The sequence below is a fragment of the Coregonus clupeaformis genome, chromosome 21 (assembly GCF_020615455.1).
Source record: "Coregonus clupeaformis isolate EN_2021a chromosome 21, ASM2061545v1, whole genome shotgun sequence".
Classification (NCBI taxonomy): Eukaryota; Metazoa; Chordata; class Actinopteri; order Salmoniformes; family Salmonidae; genus Coregonus; species Coregonus clupeaformis.
Window position 1 is genome coordinate 40,134,290 of NC_059212.1, and position 15,482 is coordinate 40,149,771.

Genomic DNA, 15,482 nt, shown 5'->3' on the forward strand with positions numbered 1-15,482 from the left:
GAACCTATTTTTAAAACCTCTTCTAAAGTTGGTTTTGTAGCATAAACTGGGAATTTTATATTTTTGACTGAAATGATTGTCTGTTTGTTTCATATCTGCAAAGTAGTTAAAACGCTGTCAGTTCCACTTTAAACTTTAGGTCACCGGTTATCTTGTGTTTTAAACATGAAATGTATTTTGCAATGAACCCAGTCCTGCTCCTCGCACCAAGCAAGTGGTGCGTGTCGCCAGTCCGGTCCGGCCCGTTCCTGCTCCCCGCACCAAGCCAGTGGTGCGCGTCGCCAGCCCGGCCTGTTCCTGCTTCTCGTACCAAGCCAGTGGTGCGCGTCGCCAGCCCGGCCCGGCCTGTTCCTGCTCCTCGTACCAAGCCAGTGGTGCGCGTCGCCAGCCCGGCCCGGCCTGTTCCTGCTCCTCGCACCAAGCCAGTGGTGCGCGTTGCCAGCCCGGCCTGTTCCTGCTCCTCGCACCAAGCCAGTGGTGCGCGTCGCCAGCCCGGCCCGTCCTGTGCCTGCTCCTCGCACCAGACCAGTGGTGCGCTTGTCCAGTCCGGCACGGCCCGTGCCTGTTCCAACGGTGCCTGATCCGGCACCGGTCAGCTGCTCCACTCCGGAGCCAGAGCAGTCCGCTCCACCGGTGCCTGATCCAGCTCCGGTCAGCTGCGCCACTCCAGAGCCAGAGCAGTCCGCTCCACCGGGGTCTAGTCCAGCTCCGGTCAGCGGCTCCACTCCGGAGCCAGAGCAGTCCGCTCCACCGGTGCCTAGTCCAGCTCCGGTCAGCGGCTCCAGTCCAGACCATGACGTCCGCCCCTCTTCCGGTTCCGGGGTCTCCCACACCAGGGTCCAGACAGGGCCTGGCGTGATCGTGGGGAGGAAGGAGAGGGGAAGTAGCGCGCCGAGGTCCAGACCAGACCAGGGGCGCAACAGGGAGGCGGAGAGTGAGAAGTCGTCACGCCCCGAGCCGGATCCGCCCACCCGGAATGCCCACCCGGCCCCTACCCTGTTATGTTTATGTTGTGCGGTCGGAGTCCGCACCTTTGGGGGGTACTGTCACGCCCTGACTCAGGGGACTCTTATATGTTGAGTCAGGGTGTGTATATTCTTTGTTATATATATTCTATGTTGTAGGTATATTATGTGTAGATCTATGTTGGCCGGTGTGGTTCCCAATCAGAGGCAGCTGTAGCTCGTTGTCTCTGATTGGGGACAATACTTAGGCAGCCTTTTGGCACTAGTGGGTTGTGGGATCTTGTTCCGTATAAGGTATGTTGTTTGTGTCTACCTTGGACTTCACGTTTCGTTTCTTGTTTTGTCGAGTGTTTATTAAGTTTAAATAAACATGTATGCATATCACGCTGCGCCCTGGTCCGTCCCGTCCGTCAACGAGCGTGACAGTACTCTAATTTTGCCAAAAAGTTTCCAAACGGTCTGCCCAGCGAAGGAAAGGCACCCTGTGGGAAAAATCCTATGTTTTCCTATGATTTTTTACGTTTTTCACTCTCAAAATCACATTTTTTTAATAGAAAGAATTAATAAATGTGATGGTGTAAGTCCACAACAATGCTTAATCCACATCAATCGGATTGAGTGTCAGGGCCTGGCTCCCCAGTGGCTGGGCCTGTCAGGGCCTGGCTCCCCAGTGGCTGGGCCTGTCAGGGCCTGGCTCCCCAGTGGCTGGGCCTGTCAGGGCCTGGCTCCCCAGTGGCTGGGCCTGTCAGGGCCTGGCTCCCCAGTGGCTGGGCCTGTCAGGGCCTGGCTCCCCAGTGGGTGGGCCTCTGTCCACCAAGGCCCATCCATGTCTATGCCCCTGATGCAAACAGCGCATGATGAAAATTGCACAAATCCTACTATCCTACTAGCCTAAACTTTTTCAATACCTGGTTTGCATACCCATTGTTGCCTTAGTTAGCATTTACTGGTAGATATCATACGTTGTAACGTCTTTCCTACCCTACCGTTACCGATGTAATTCTTCTGTGAGCTGCTCCATGCCAAAACCAGTTGAGAGCTGCACACTCTTGCTGCCTGCAGATGATATTCCGCTGTGTGCAGCGCGCATGAGAATATATTTCATGTGCTTTGCGATTGTGTAGGCTACTTTGTGCATGATTTCTCTATTGTACTACATAATTGATAAGTCGTATAGCTCCACTACACTACTTTGATACGCATCAGTAGGGATTAAGAAGTGACTATAAGCAATGCCCACTGAAAAAAAAGTTGGTGTACGACTTATACCTGCGTTACACTCCACTACACCACTGGCCCATTTGTGTTTTCCAAAAAGTGCACTCTCCTACATGAGTGCGCTGGTATTACGGTTGCTGTCCTTTCAGAATCACGAACCTGTCACACAATGAAGGCCTGCCTATAGGTTCGGCACTGCGCAAACATGTCTATAATAGATTTAAAGGCTGTTAAAATATTAATGTTTCAAGAAAGGAGTGTATGTATTTGGCCTGGCGAAGCGGTTTTATGCGCTGACTGAATGGAAGCTGATAATTATGAGTTTTTTACTTCGCTGGTCTCTGGAAGAAATTACAAGTCCTCACTGTCCGAGACCGAGTCAAGACCGAGTACAAATGTATCCGACACCGAGACAAGACCGATACACTCAATATGTGGTCTTGAGACCGGACGTCTCGAGTATTACAACACTGATTAGCATCATGTGATGTCTTTCATTCAACAAAGAAGGGAACAGACTGTTCATACTCTTCGAAAGGGTTACAACAACCCACCTGCCCTCGCCCCCATCCGCCTCACGTCGCCCTCCATGACTTACTGCCTGTGGGGACTCCTGACTCCTCCACTGGCCTGTACTATAGCTTGTGTAGGTGTAGTAGTGATGATGGATGTCCTGGCTGCTACACGGTGGCTAATGTTACGAGTTGTCAGCCACTCGATAGGGAGGAGGTCTCAGGTGGCCTGTGCCGCTCGCTTCAGAGTGACCGCCCTCTGGAGAGACGCTGCCCTTGATTATACACCGGGAGGGAGGAAGAGGGAGAGGGAAATGGGGAGGAGGGAGGAGGGAAGAGGGGGAAGTCAATGGCCTGACAGAGCTAGGCTAGCTGTCAGAGTGGGAGAGAGAGTGTCAGTTTGGGAGTTTATAACACTATACAGTCCTCAGGACACCTAGCTGTCTATTATAGAAGGATAAACTCTGAGGTTTTTACTTTGAGGTGGCCTGTCAGAATGCCTGTATTGTAGCTGTCAGAGAAGGTCATGTGGTTTATTACAGTCTGACATCACACTTATGGGAACCGACAATCACACTCCTGAGAGGTGGAGATGTGATGTTCAGAACATTGCATTAGAGAGAGTGTCCTGGGAAATCCACACGATTCCCACTGTTGTTATCACATTCTCAAAACAAGCCTTTCATATTAGCATTGTTAACTGATCAATCAACAAATCAACTAATATCTGTTCTGGTCACTTGACCCCTCACCTCACCCCTGCAATACCTCCCATGGTCGTAAGATTGGGAAGCAGAGCCAAGGTAGTTTTCTCCTTTCTCAGCTGACTTGATTTTAAAAAATATTGAGACACAAAACAGATGAAAACACAGCTCAGATGACAGTCTAGTCTATTTCAATCGAATATCACAAACCAAGTGGGATTCGTCCCTTCATAACAGATAACATGAACAAACTTGTTTTCTCCTCTCATTGCTTTAGGCCCACCAGGGGATTCATTTGATGGAGTTTTGATTTGATGAACACACTTCAACATCTGCCCTGCAAGAAAATGTTAAAATAACGGAACATTTACGTGACGTGGTGGCAGGCCCAATGACGGCGGGGGAGCAGAACCCAATCCGTTTAAAAAACCATTTGGAGCTGTGCCTGGTGGTAAGGGCCAAGTCTGTGAGACGGAGCGGTTTTCCCTGGCCATGTAAAAGGCTGGGCTGACGGATGGACCTATAAACACTCAGCTTTTACCTCCCAGAGAAAAGAGACAGGAACAAAAGAGCCAGCTGCCCGGGCACATTCCCATTCCTCCCTTTCCCTCTTTAATCTTTCCTGTCATCGCCCCACCCCGGTGTGAGAGAGAGAGAGAAAGAGAGAGAGAGAGAGAGAGAGATGGAGAGAGAGAGAGGGAGAGAGAGAGAGGCTTGTTCGTGTCGCCTGACTGGCTGACTGTTCTAACAGTAGACAGTTCAAACAACCATCAATAGAACTAATCACTGGACTGATTTCTAGTTAAAACACTGATGTTTTCCCAATAGGCCTTCACCAGGAAGCTTTCATCACAAGCAATATGATGAAGATCTTATTGTGTACATGTGGGAGACTATTCTTATTGATTAGGAACAAGCATTGATTAATGAATGGCTTATGACTGATGTTTCCTTTTGCCGCTCTAGTCGCTAGTTCTAATTATGAATGTAGATAATAGGCTGAATCTACCGTACACCCAGAACTGATTATTGAAGGTGCTGAAAGCAAAATGCAAAACTGGATCAACAGAAAAAAGTCTCTGCACACTTCCAGTCAAATACAAAGGTATATTTAATACAAAGGTATTATTTAGTTGAGCTTTCGGTCAATCGACCTTCATCAGAGCATAACTGTGCGTAACAGTGCATAATATGGTCTGATGAAGGTCGATTGAACGAAAGCTCAGCTACCATCTGACTGAAGGTGTGCAGACACTTTTTCTTGTTTCTCCAGTTTTACTTATGAATGTAAAATATGTAATGAATCAAACACATACCACCATCTTGTTGAGGGAGACCCAGCAGTCCTGGGGGAAGTCCTGCAGCATGGGAACCAGGAATTGCAGACAGCCATCCCAGTGACACAGCAGCAGCATCATACCAATCAGGTTGAAGATACGCATCACTGCACTGGCCAGGTCATAGGTCATATGAAAGATCTGAAACAGAGATGGAGAGACTGGGAATTAGTTAAGGCGGAGAGGAAGGACAAGTGTGTGTGTGTGTGTGTGTGTGTGTGTGTGTGTGTGTGTGTGTGTGTGTGTGTGTGTGTGTGTGAGAGAGAGAGAGAGAGAGAAGCAGAGAGAGAGAGAGAAGCAGAGAGAGAAAAAGAGAGACAGAATCACAGTCACAGAATTCTTCAAGATTTCCTGTTTAATTTTATGCTAGATTCTCTAGTGATCAAGACAACCATTTTAGCTAAATCGCTAAGATCATGGGGAGAACAGATGAAATCGGTCTATCCTTCTCTAAACCCAACCAGATAAAATCGGTCTATACTTCTCTAAACCCAACCAGATAATTTGGTCTATCCTTCTCTAAACCCAACCAGATAATTTGGTCTATCCTTCTCTAAACCCAACCAGATAAAATCGGTCTATCCTTCTCTAAACCCAACCAGATAATTCAGTCTATCCTTCTCTAAACCCAACCAGATAATTCAGTCTATCCTTCACTAAACCCAACCAGATAATTCAGTCTATCCTTCTCTAAACCCAACCAGATAATTTGGTCTATCCTTCTCTAAACCCAACCAGATAAAATCGGTCTATCCTTCTCTAAATCCAACCAGATAAAATTCACCCAAAACATATACAACATACGTATTTCTGAGCCCTAAGCAAGAAACCAAGCTGGCCACAAGGACAATCTCCTTTCAACGATCCCTGAGGAGGTATTAGTAAAATACAAGATGGAAGACTAAATGCAGCTCAGTCTTCTCAGTCCTGGCACCCCAATGGTGGAACCAGATTCCCCCTGACGCCAGGACAGCAGAACCCCTGCCCATCTTCTGAAAACGTCTGAAATCCTACCTCTTCAAAGAGTATCTTAAATAATCCCACTAACCCCCCCTCTAAAAAATGTAAACATAAAAAGAACACCCTTGCCTTTCACACTTGACTTTTTCCTACTACCACTGACTTTGCTGATAGCTACTTTATTGAGGGAAATTGTACTTACTATGACTGAGATATTTCGTTGTCCCACCTAGCTATCTTAAAATGAATGTACCTGTAACTCGCGCTGGATATCAGTGTCTGCTAAATGACTAAAATGTAAATGTAAATGAGGATGGTGCAATGCTAACTCACAGTCACTGACTGATGCCATTGGCCTCATACACTATCTCAACCAGGTCTTTGATTGGACATGAATCACCAGTTGATCTTTCTTAATGCCACTTTAACCTTTTAGGGCTTCTGACAGTTGGTTTCTAATATGAGCTGGCAACTGACAAAATACTGCACTTCAGCACATCTATTTATAGAGTCCTGCTGCTGCTTAGATGTGAACGTATGATTAGTGACATGTTGAGGGGGAGAGGAGATAGTCACAGGACCAGAGCTATATTTACAGTATGCAGAGTTCTGCTAACTTAGTTTAAGACACAGAATCAGAATGGGCGTCATGTTGGCACCAAAGGTTCCAAGAGAATTACATTCTACAGAGAATGCAGATTAGAATGTTACTGTCATGGAACGTTTGGTGCCAACATGGAGGACTGATTGGCCAACTGTATGGCTCTAATCAGGCACCATGGACAGCGCCAAGGTTCTTATGGTGTTGTGAGAAATCTGAAAATAGTGAACCAAAGAGAAGCAGAAATAGGACACATTTTTTAGGCAGATTCTCCGCATTTTTGTGTGAAAATGTAATCACCAGAATGACTCATTCAATTAGACCCTCTAGTCTTCCAACCAACATTTTGTTTTGGTGTTTAAAACAATAAACACTCACATAATCAATTGGAGGAGTGAATAGCAACTACAACAACAACAACAAACTGCTACTACCACAGCACAAACAGTTATGTCGCCATGGCAATTCCCATTAGTAGAGGGTACAGTTTAAAGTGGAACTGACATAGTGTGAACTACTTTGCAGAAATTAAACAAACAGATAGTCATTATATCGGTCTAAAATATCAAATATGCAGTTTATGCTTCAAACCCATCTTTATAAGAGGTTTAAAAAATAGGTTATATTTTACTCAAAATTCAAATTACGTAGAGTAAGGCCTTGTTGGCAGAATTAAATGGATGCAGTCAACGCATGATTAATAAAATTCCACAATAAATCGCTAGATAGTCTAATAAATATTGATATATCAGGTTGTAAATCACAGCTAGTACATTAACTGCCTCCAGCCATTCAGGGGATGAACTGTTTCAGTTTCACTGACCCAATACTTTGCACAAAAATGGACGAAAAGAGCAGTGATTGGGAATCTCAACACAATCAATTTAGCTATGCAGTCCCGTTACGTGGATACGGCTATAGTTAGCTTATCTATTTATGCAGGCCTACTTATTTAGCAAGCTAGCTATATGGCTTGATAGCTAAGTAATTTAGCTAGCTAGAACCTAAACTGACACAAAGCCTTGTACTGCAGCTAGCTAGCTAGCTGCTGGAAGGATGTCATGTTATCGGCTGGACAAGTGTGTGAGTGGAAGACTTTTCCCCCAACCTTTTATTGGGCTACAGCTATTGGGATCACTAAGCTAGCTCCTCATTTACTTAAACTTGAACGACTGTTAGCATATCTCTTAGTTGTCAATCAAAATGTATTGGGCATTGATCAAATGAGCAGGCAGGCAAGCTGTAAACCCCATTCACTTGTGGGTTATTATGGGACTGGGGGCAGGCTGCAGGAGGCCGAGCAGGCTACTATTCCTCATCGTATTCACAGTGAAATTCCAACTACGCGCTGAAACAGTTTGAGAGGGTTTGCCTAGTACCCACTGTGCTAGACTTTAGCACATCTGGCTCAGGCTAGCTAATATCGTTGTTATTATTGTGCATAGGCAACTTTATTTATTTATTTGTTTATTTATTTGCACCAAAGAAAACAAGTGATAGGCATCAATACAGATAAAAACAAATAAATAAAAAAACGGTGTCCAAGGGCTTATATAAAAACCACACCACAAGCAAACAATATACAATACAAAATAAAAAAGGTTTGTTAAAACAGATAACAAAACCTACTCATTATAAATTAATAAATTAATTGATCAGTAATCACGATTATTTTTATTTTATTTTTATGTGTGTGTGTGAGAGTTTGGCTATATGGAGGAGGTTACTGAGTAGTTTGGTTCATCAGGCTGACCCCCAGTCTTCATGAAGGAGGTTACTGAGTAGTTTGGTTCATCAGGCTGACCCCCAGTCTTCATGGAGGAGGTTACTGAGTAGTTTGGTTCATCAGGCTGACCCCCAGTCTTCATGGAGGAGGTTACTGAGTAGTTTGGTTCATCAGGCTGACCCCCAGTCTTCATGAAGGAGGTTACTGAGTAGTTTGGTTCATCAGGCTGACCCCCAGTCTTCATGAAGGAGGTTACTGAGTAGTTTGGTTCATCAGGCTGACCCCCAGTCTTCATGGAGGAGGTTACTGAGTAGTTTGGTTCATCAGGCTGACCCCAGTCTTCATGAAGGAGGTTACTGAGTAGTTTGGTTCATCAGGCTGACCCCAGTCTTCATGGAGGAGGTTACTGAGTAGTTTGGTTCATCAGGACCACCCCCAGTCTTCATGGAGGAGGTTACTGAGGAGTAGTTTGGTTCATCAGGCTGACCCCAGTCTTCATGGAGGGGGTTACTGAGTAGTTTGTTTCATCAGGCTGACCCCCAGTCTTCATGGAGGAGGTTACTGAGTAGTTTGGTTCATCAGGCTGACCCCCAGTCTTCATGGAGGAGGTTACTGAGTAGTTTGGTTCATCAGGCAGTGGCTGACCCCAGTCTTCATGGAGGGGTTACTGAGTAGTTTGGTTCATCAGGCTGACCCCCAGTCTTCATGGAGGAGGTTACTGAGTAGTTTGGTTCATCAGGCTGACCCCCAGTCTTCATGGAGGAGGTTAATGAGTAGTTTGGTTCATCAGGCTGACCCCCAGTCTTCATGGAGGAGGTTACTGAGCAGTTTGGTTCATCAGGGTGACCCCCAGTCTTCATGGAGGAGGTTACTGAGTAGTTTGGTTCATCAGGCTGACCCCCAGTCTTCATGGAGAAGGTTACTGAGTAGTTTGGTTCATCAGGCTGACCCCCAGTCTTCGCTTGAAGTTATTGAGGGATGAAGATGTTTTGGCAATGTGAAGATAAGAATTCCAGAGTATGGTACCTCTGTATCTGATAGAGAATTGACTATGTGAGGTGCGGCAGTGGGGAGGGGGAAGGTTATTGCAGTGTCTTGTGTTATATAGATGGATTACAGAATTAACCTGGAAGAATCCAACTGAGGGAGAGATAGCCTACCTGTTGGTTGTTTGATCAATAGGACTGTAAAGTTCCCCCCAAAAGTAAGACTCCCATGGTGTTTATATATTTGCAGAAAACCAAATCAGGTATATTTTGTGACTTGTGCTACTGCTTTCTAAATAATGATCTAAACAAAGTTGCGCTGTTCTGATGCCTGTAAACACAGTCCACTCAACCCTAAACAGTGGAGAGGCACGTCTAGCACTGTACTCAACACTTCCTCTCCAAACTCTACACTTTGGTGGTTCCAAAAGGGTTATTTGGCTGTCCCCATAGGAGAACCCTTTTTGGTTCCAGGTAGAACACTTTTGGGAACCAAAAGGGTTCTTCCTGCAACCAAAAAGGGTTCTTCAAAGGGTTCTCCTATGGCAGGGATGGGCAGCTTTGATGGGGCCACAGTGGCTCGTGGGTCTGCAATTCTTCACATTTTGCCATAGGGTGGTGGAAAATGTTTGCAGTTTTTAATATGATAACTGATGATCAATGGAACCCACGCCGATCGGTAATTCCACCATGCGTAATCTCCCGAGTGGCGCAGTGGTCTAAGGCACTGCAGTGCAGTGCTAGCTGTGCCACTAGAGATCCTGGTTCGAATCCAGGCTCTGTCATAACCGGCCGCGACCGGGAGACCCATGGGGCGGCGCACAATTGGCCCAGCGTCGTCCAGGGTAGGGGAGGGAATGGCCGGCAGGGATGTAGCTCAGTTGGTAGAGCATGGCGTTTGCAAAGCCAGGGTTGTGGGTTCGTTTCCCACGGGGGGCCAGTATGAAAAAAAAAAAAATCTATAAAAAATAATGTATGCACTCACTAACTGTAAGTCGCTCTGGATAAGAGCGTCTGCTAAATGGCAAAAATGTAAATGTAAGTTTAAATAGCTGGCCGCTAGACTAACTTAACAATATATATTTTTCTAATGGTGACATGGGCTAATTTTGTGACTGCTGATGCACAACCAAATTTCGAAATTCCACCTTGTGTATTCTATTATTCTAACTCTCAACAGTAAGTTGAGACCTCGACTGAGTAATATTATTTGTATCTGTCTGTCTGTCTGTCTATCTGTCTGTCTGTGCCTGTTTAACACCAGCCCATCTCAGCACTCATCTTCCATGCATGCCAAGTATCCTCCTCTACCCATCATGCACCGCTCTGTGTGTTTATCGCATAATGGCTCCAGAAAATCCAATTATCCAAAGGTCATGTGCACACACAGGGCCCAGTGCATCCATCCACCATCCGTCATCCGCACCATCCGCCATCCACACCAGGGGCCCAACCAAACACAAAGTACCCCTCCAAAAAATGAATAGAGCAGGGGCATATATGTCCTGTAGATTAACAAATAACTAGATATGACAACCAACTAATCAGAAATCCCTTCCGAAGCCAACAAAGAGACAGAACATTTATGGAAACACAATTAAACCCTACGAGGAATGCTAGCCTAACTGAATTATGGTTTGGTAATAGTAACAATTAACAAGACATACAGTATAATCACAGTGAGAACCCCCTCCGGTGTACCATATTTTCACCTGCTCCTCCTCAGGCGTCTTAATTGATTAAATGTGTTTGCCTCTCTAATACGAAGATGAGCTGACGCCTTCTGGGATTCGCAGGTCAAAGGGGGAGACGGCTACGACACTGATGGTGATTAGGATGCAAAGTGTGTTTAAAAGCTTAAACCCTCCTGCCAACAACATCACACATATTTCAGTGGGAGACAGGTCGAGAACAGCAAAGTAAACCTCCTGGCCCTTGACAAACGACTGGGAACAAACTAACATATGCAGCTTGCAGGCAGGGCCGGGTACAGACTGATCATCTGTCTCACAGCTTATTGGGCATCAGCCAACAACTAAATGTCTGAGAAGGAACTCAGTGACTTAACAGCACCTAGACCCAGATCTGCTTTTTATTCATCTATACAGAAGTCCAAATGGATTGGGGACCAAGAGTTCCTGGTTACAGAACAGTGCGGTGTGCTGGTTGAATATTCTATGCTTGACAGAGCATTCTATGATTGTCTACTTAGACAACTTGCAACTTGTCTGGACAACCTTTTGCATAATTCACTACCCCTCACTCCCCCTCAATATCCCTCACTACCTTTCAATACCCAATTCACTATCTACAATTCACTACCCCTCACTACCCAATTCACTATCTACATTTCACTACCCCTCACTACCTCTCAATACCAATTCACTACACCTCACTACTCAATTCACTATCTATACTTCACTCTCTACAATTCACTATCTACAATTCACTACCCCTCAGTACACCTAGAGTAAAGCACTTTAGACCTACAGTGGAAAGAGTGGTAAAAAATCCAATCCATTATCATTATTGCCATAGGACATTTAGTGATCTCATTGTCTATAAAGGACTTCTGTAAAATGCTGTCCTACCTCACTACTGTACCGTCTCTCTGACAATACTTGTGCTTGTCCTCCCGATACAATATTATCACGATACTTAGGTGCCAATACGATATGTATTGCGATTCTCATGATTCTCATGATTCTATATGTATTGCGATTCGATACGGTGATTTTATTGCAATTCGATGTTCCAAACATATTGCTGACCATATGTCTTCCGCAGAGGGACAAAATAAATCCATGAGAATGAGTTTTGATCAGTCATGGAAATAAAAGTGCTGAAAACAAATTGCTTCCCTATTTAAAAAGAAGATGGACAACAAACTATGAGGGAAAATACTTGATATGTAACTGTATCGATTCTTCCCCCTCATCACTAATAGCCATCTAACTTTATTAGCATATCCATCTATAGCAGGGCTGCCCAACCCTCTTCCTGGAGATCTACCGTCCTGTGGGTTTTCAGTCCAACCCTAATTTAACACATCTGATTCTACTTATTAGCTGCTCAACAAGACCTTAACTTGCTGAATCAGATATGATCAATTAGGGTTGGACTGAAAACCTATAGGACAGTAGCTCTCCAGGAAGAGGGTTGGGCAGCCCTGATCTATAGTGACTAAACCATGTAGCATGTAGCCATGATGCTGTGAGTGGGCACTACAGATTAATAGTGGATGAGATGAGTTTCCATTTTACAAGCTCCAAGAGACCGGGTGAATGGTGCTATATGTCTACTATAATTATAATCATTCATCCTTTCATCATGACCACAAATAGTGGATGAGGCAAGGACGAGTTCCCCTCAATCCATTATGATAATTATACTAAGCCATGTAGTGTTTCGGGGCGGGGGGCTGTGTGGTGTGTGGTCCTACCTCTTCCCACTGGTGGATGTAGCGGATGAGCCGGGACAGCCTCAGCAGCCTTAGCAGACTCAGGATCTTAGTGAAGCGTACGATCCTCAGGGCCCTGGCCGTCTTATACATCTCAGAGTCGATCCCCTTCTCCACGATCAGGAAGATATAATCCACGGGGATCGAGGAGACAAAGTCCACGATGAACCAGGTCTTCAGGTACGTCCACTTGATGGTCTTGGGGTCCAGGATGATGTCAGAGTTGTCCTCGATGATGATGCCCGTGCGGAAGTTGAGGACCAGGTCCATGAGGAAGAAGGTGTCGGAGATGACGTTGAAGATGATCCAGGGGGTGGTCGTCCCATCGTTGAAAAAGGTGATGCCCACCGGGATGACAATCAGGTTACCCACCATGAAGAGAAGCATTGTGAAATCCCAGTAGAACCTAGAGAGAGAGAGAGAGAGAGAGAGAGAGAGAGAGAGAGAGAGAGAGAGAGAGAGAGAGAGAGAGAGAGAGAGAGAGAGAGAGAGATAGAGAGAGAGAGAGACAGAGACAGAGACAGAGAGACAGAGAGAGAGAGAGAGAGAGAGAGAGAGAGAGAGAGTTTGTGTATGTGTTTGTTTGTTTGTGTGTGTGTGTAGGCGGGAAAGGGAGAAGCGAAAGGGAGAGGAGGAGGAAAGGGGCGGAGTAGCTACCATTGTATCAATATGTTTTGACCATGACAGTTTGCAATCCAGGGTTACACCAAGCAGTTTAGTCTCCTCAACTTGCTCAATTTCCACATTATTCATTACAAGATTTTGTTGAGGTTTAGAGTTTAGTGAATGATTTGTCCCAAAAACGATGCTTATTACTTGCCACCCATGCTAAAACTGACTGCAGCTCTTTGTTAAGTGTTGCAGTGATTCCACTTGCTGTGGTAGCTGACACGTATAGTGTGGAGTCATCAGCATACATAGACACACTGGCTTTACTCAGAGCCAGTGGCAGGTCATTAGTAAAGATTGAAAACAGTAAGGGGCCTAGACAGCTGCCCCGGGGAATGCCCAACTATACCTGGATTATGTTGGAAAGGCTTCCATTAACAAAACACCCTCTGTGTTCTGTTAGACAGATAACTCTTGATCCACGCTATAGCAGAGATGTAAAGCCATAACGCATAAATTTTTCCAGCAGCAGATAATGTCAAAATCTCCACTGAAGTCTAACAAAAGAGCTCCAACAATTTTCTTATTATCAATTTATTTCAGCCAATCATCTATCATATGTGTAAGTGCCGTACATGTTGAGTGCCCTTCCCTATAAGTGTGCTGAAAGTCAGCTGAAAGTCAGTTTACTGTGAAATAGCATTGTATCTGGTCAAACACAATTTTTCCTAAAGGTTTACTAAGGATTGGTAGCACGCTGATTTGTCGGCTGTTTGAGCCAGTAAAGGGTGCTTTGCTATTCTTGGGTAGCATAATTACTTTTCCTTCCCTCCAGGCCTGAGGGCACACACTTTCCTGTAGGCTTAGATTGAAAAGATGGCAAATAGGAGTGCCTTCAGAAAGTATTCATACCCCTTGACTTATTCCACATTTTGTTGTGTTACAGTCTGAATTCAAAATGGATGAAAAAAAAATATATATATATATATCAACCATCTACACACAATACCCCATAATGACAAAGTGAAAACATGTTTTTAGACATTTTAGCAAATATGTTGAAAATTAAATACAGAAATATCTCATTTACATAAGTATTCACATCCCTGAGTCAATACATGTTAGAATCACCTTTTGCAGTGATTACAGCTGTGAGTCTTTTTGGGTAAGTCTCTAAGAGATTTGCACACCTGGATTGTAAATTTTTTGCAGTATTACATTAGTACTTTGTTGCAAACAGGATGTATGTTTTGGAATATCTTTATTCTGTACAGGCTTCCTTCTTTTCACTCTGTCGATTAGGTTAGTATTGTGGAGTAACTACAATGTGGTTGATCCACAGCCATTAAACTCTGTAACTGTTTTAAAGTCACCATTGGCCTCATGGTGAAATCCCTGTGCGGTTTCCTTCCTCTCCGGCAACTGAGTTAGGAAGGACGCATGTATCTTTGTAGTGACTGGGTGTATTGATACACCATCCAAAGGTTAATTAATAACTTCACCATGCTCAAAATGTCTGCTCTTTTTTACCCATCTACCAATAGGTACCCTTCTTTGCGAGGCATTGAAAAACCTTCCTGGTCTTAGAGTTTTAAATTCACTGCTAGACTGAGGGACTGAGGGTACAGAGATGAGGTAGCTCGACTGAGGGTACAGAGATCAAATCAAATCACATTTTATTTGTCACATGCGCCGAATACAACGCTTACTTGCAAGCCCTGAGGGAGTCATTCAAACAACATGTTAAACACTATTATTACACACAGTCCTTGCATCTTATTATGTGACTTGTTAAGCACATTTTTACTCCTGAACAAAGGGGTTGAATACTTTACTTATTGACTCAAGACATTTCAGCTTTCCATTTGTAATTAATTTGTCAACATTTCGAAAAACATAATTTCACTTTGACATTATGGGGTATTGTGTGTAGGTCAGTGACCAAAAATCTCAATTTAATCCATTTTAAATTTAGGCTGAAACACAACAAAATGTGGGGAAAAATTTGCTAATCTTGCCAATGAAAAATATCAGGTGGTTTTGTGATGAATGAACCATCTGATTCAATGAATGATGGAGATGAGTTTTCCTTTTTTCCCAAAATTGTATTTAAGGTCCTCCAAAGCTTTTTACTATCATTCTTTATATAATTTATCTTTGTTTCATAGTACCTTTTCTTCTTCTTTTTATTTAGTTTAGTCAAATGATTTCTCAATTTACAGTATGTAAAATCCAGTTAGCTGAGGTGTAAAGAGCAGGTTAAACGGTTGGGTGCTGCTGATGACAGTCAGAGGTAGAGGGGAGAGGGGAGAGGTAGGCTAGTGAGTGTTCAAGGCTGCGCAGTCAGAGAGGGCTCACTGCAGGTGCAACGCTGAGTCATTACACTGCGACTGACGCAACAAGG

The 15,482-nt window shown here is 44.4% G+C and overlaps 1 protein-coding gene across 1 annotated transcript in view; it reads right to left on the reverse strand.

Annotated features, from left to right (window-relative positions):
* LOC121535490 (potassium/sodium hyperpolarization-activated cyclic nucleotide-gated channel 2-like) overlaps positions 1-15,482 on the reverse strand; it is a 64,930-nt gene that overhangs the window by 46,038 nt on the left and 3,410 nt on the right. Inside the window, 2 exon segments of the mRNA XM_045205895.1 lie at positions 4,716-4,877; positions 12,452-12,875. Of these exon segments, the coding sequence (XP_045061830.1) occupies positions 4,716-4,877; positions 12,452-12,875 (586 nt within the window).